The sequence below is a fragment of the Hipposideros armiger genome, unplaced genomic scaffold (genome assembly GCF_001890085.2).
Source record: "Hipposideros armiger isolate ML-2016 unplaced genomic scaffold, ASM189008v1 scaffold_34, whole genome shotgun sequence".
Taxonomy (NCBI): domain Eukaryota; kingdom Metazoa; phylum Chordata; class Mammalia; order Chiroptera; family Hipposideridae; genus Hipposideros; species Hipposideros armiger.
In genome coordinates, this window is record NW_017731384.1 from 2,247,846 (window position 1) to 2,249,660 (window position 1,815).

At 48.3% G+C, this 1,815-nt stretch overlaps 1 protein-coding gene across 1 annotated transcript in view; it reads right to left on the minus strand.

Annotated features, from left to right (window-relative positions):
• The window catches only part of ICAM2 (intercellular adhesion molecule 2), a 12,430-nt gene extending 11,669 nt beyond the window's left edge, over positions 1-761 (minus strand). The window contains exon 1 of the mRNA XM_019637792.1: positions 623-761. Within this exon, the coding sequence (XP_019493337.1) occupies positions 623-629 (7 nt within the window). The 5' untranslated portion in view covers positions 630-761. The remainder of the gene's footprint in view (positions 1-622) is intronic.
• Between the last annotated feature and the right edge of the window lie 1,054 nt (positions 762-1,815).

Here is a 1,815-nt window from a genome sequence, read left to right on the forward strand (position 1 = left end):
AGTGATATTTCATCCTTGGATTGAGTGGTGGGTTCAGGGCTGTTCATGATATTACCATGTTGTATATATAATGTACACGTATGTCACCTATTACATTTTACAGAAAGGACACAAAGGGAAAAGAGAAATTCCTACATGCCTATAAAAAAGAGGAGCCTCCGTGGAAATGTAAGCTGTAGGTTAGGAAAGCCCCCCTCAGCTAGAGGATTTCACGGAGCGAGATTGATCGTAAATGAGTATTAGATGCAATCCCCAAAGAAGGGGGTCCCTTCCCCTACGTCTCAGCTCCAGCCCAACTCCGATGGCCCAGGTCACACGCATGTGGGCCCGCGGACAACAAAGGCAGCCCCACACTCTATATCTGTCACCGGAGGACGGAGCCAGAGAGGAAGCAGGACAAAAACAGGAAATAACCATCAAAACAAGACCCGTGGACTCAGAGACAGCTGACAGCAGCTTCATAGAGCTGGGAACATCCAGCCAGAAGGAATTCTGGGATCTCCAAACCTTACCAGGGGGAAACTGCGGCCTAGTTCCGGGAAGGGACTAGAACTCAGGCCTTGAGACGCCATCCCAAACCCTTTCCACTCTGCCAAGAGGGATGGGAGAAGCGTGATCTTACCTGTCATCTGCTAAACGAACAGCGGGATTGTGATGGGGAAGGATGGGCGGCTAGGGGCCCGGTGCACCATGAGCGGTGAAAGCTGGACAGGATCTGGTGCTGCAGCTGCTACCAGGTTAAGTGCGTGTTAATTTAGGCTTTTGCCCTTTTCCCCTACTCAGAAGTCACGTGCTTCCTGTGCTAGGTTTTTCATCTCAAACAACTAATTTCGTTTTCAGTTCTCACCCTCCTTTTTAAAAAAAACGGCGATAACATATACACAACATAAAATGTTACCGTTTTAACCATTTTTTAGTGTGTAGTTCAGTGGCATTAAGTACATTCACGTTGTTGTGCAACCATCACAGCCATCCGTCTCCGGAACTTCATCTTCCCACATTAAGCACTAACTCCCCACCCGGCTTCCCCCGCAGCCCCTGGCAGCCACTGTTCTAGTTTCTGTCTCTATGAGGAAGAAAGGAGGCCAGCGAGACCTCCCTGCTGGCTGAGAACGTCTTTGGAGGTTCAAGGCTGCATTTGGAGCGGGTCCCAAGGCGGAAGGAGCTCAGGAAGTGAGCTCAAGCCCCAGAATTCCAGTGGATCTCACTGACCACGTCCCCTGTTGGGGGTGTCTAGATATGGTTACAGCACTCTCTCTGACTCTCCTAAAATACAGGCACCCAATTAGAGTTTCAGATCAATTATTTTTAGCATGTCTCAAATATTACATATTGCAATAGTTATATATATAGTTATACATGCAATATATATATATGCAATAGTTACATATATATAACTAATATATATGTGTGTATATATATATATATATATTTTAAGTTTTCCAGGTGATTTCAATGTGCACAATGCTGAAATCCAGCACACAGGGTAGAAAAGCTGAAAGGTGGGTGAGAACGGGGGTGGGGGGCAGAGCATGAAGGCATGGTCTGGCCTGGTGCCCTTGGGATGGCAGGGTCAGCTGTGGGCCAGAGTGCAGAGGGAGCGTGAAAAGGCAGCAAAGTCATCCACAAATCCCCAACAGTCCGCCAGAGGGAGGGAAAGGGCAAGGGTGTCATTTTTCGTCTTTCCCATTGCAGGCAGTATGTTATACTCCCCCCTGGACACCCAAACCTGATTGCAGTCCAGCTGTGAAGCCCCAGAAGCCGTCTCTAACAGGAAGGGGTTCCCATCCTTCACTGAAAGGCAGAGCTGGCTAC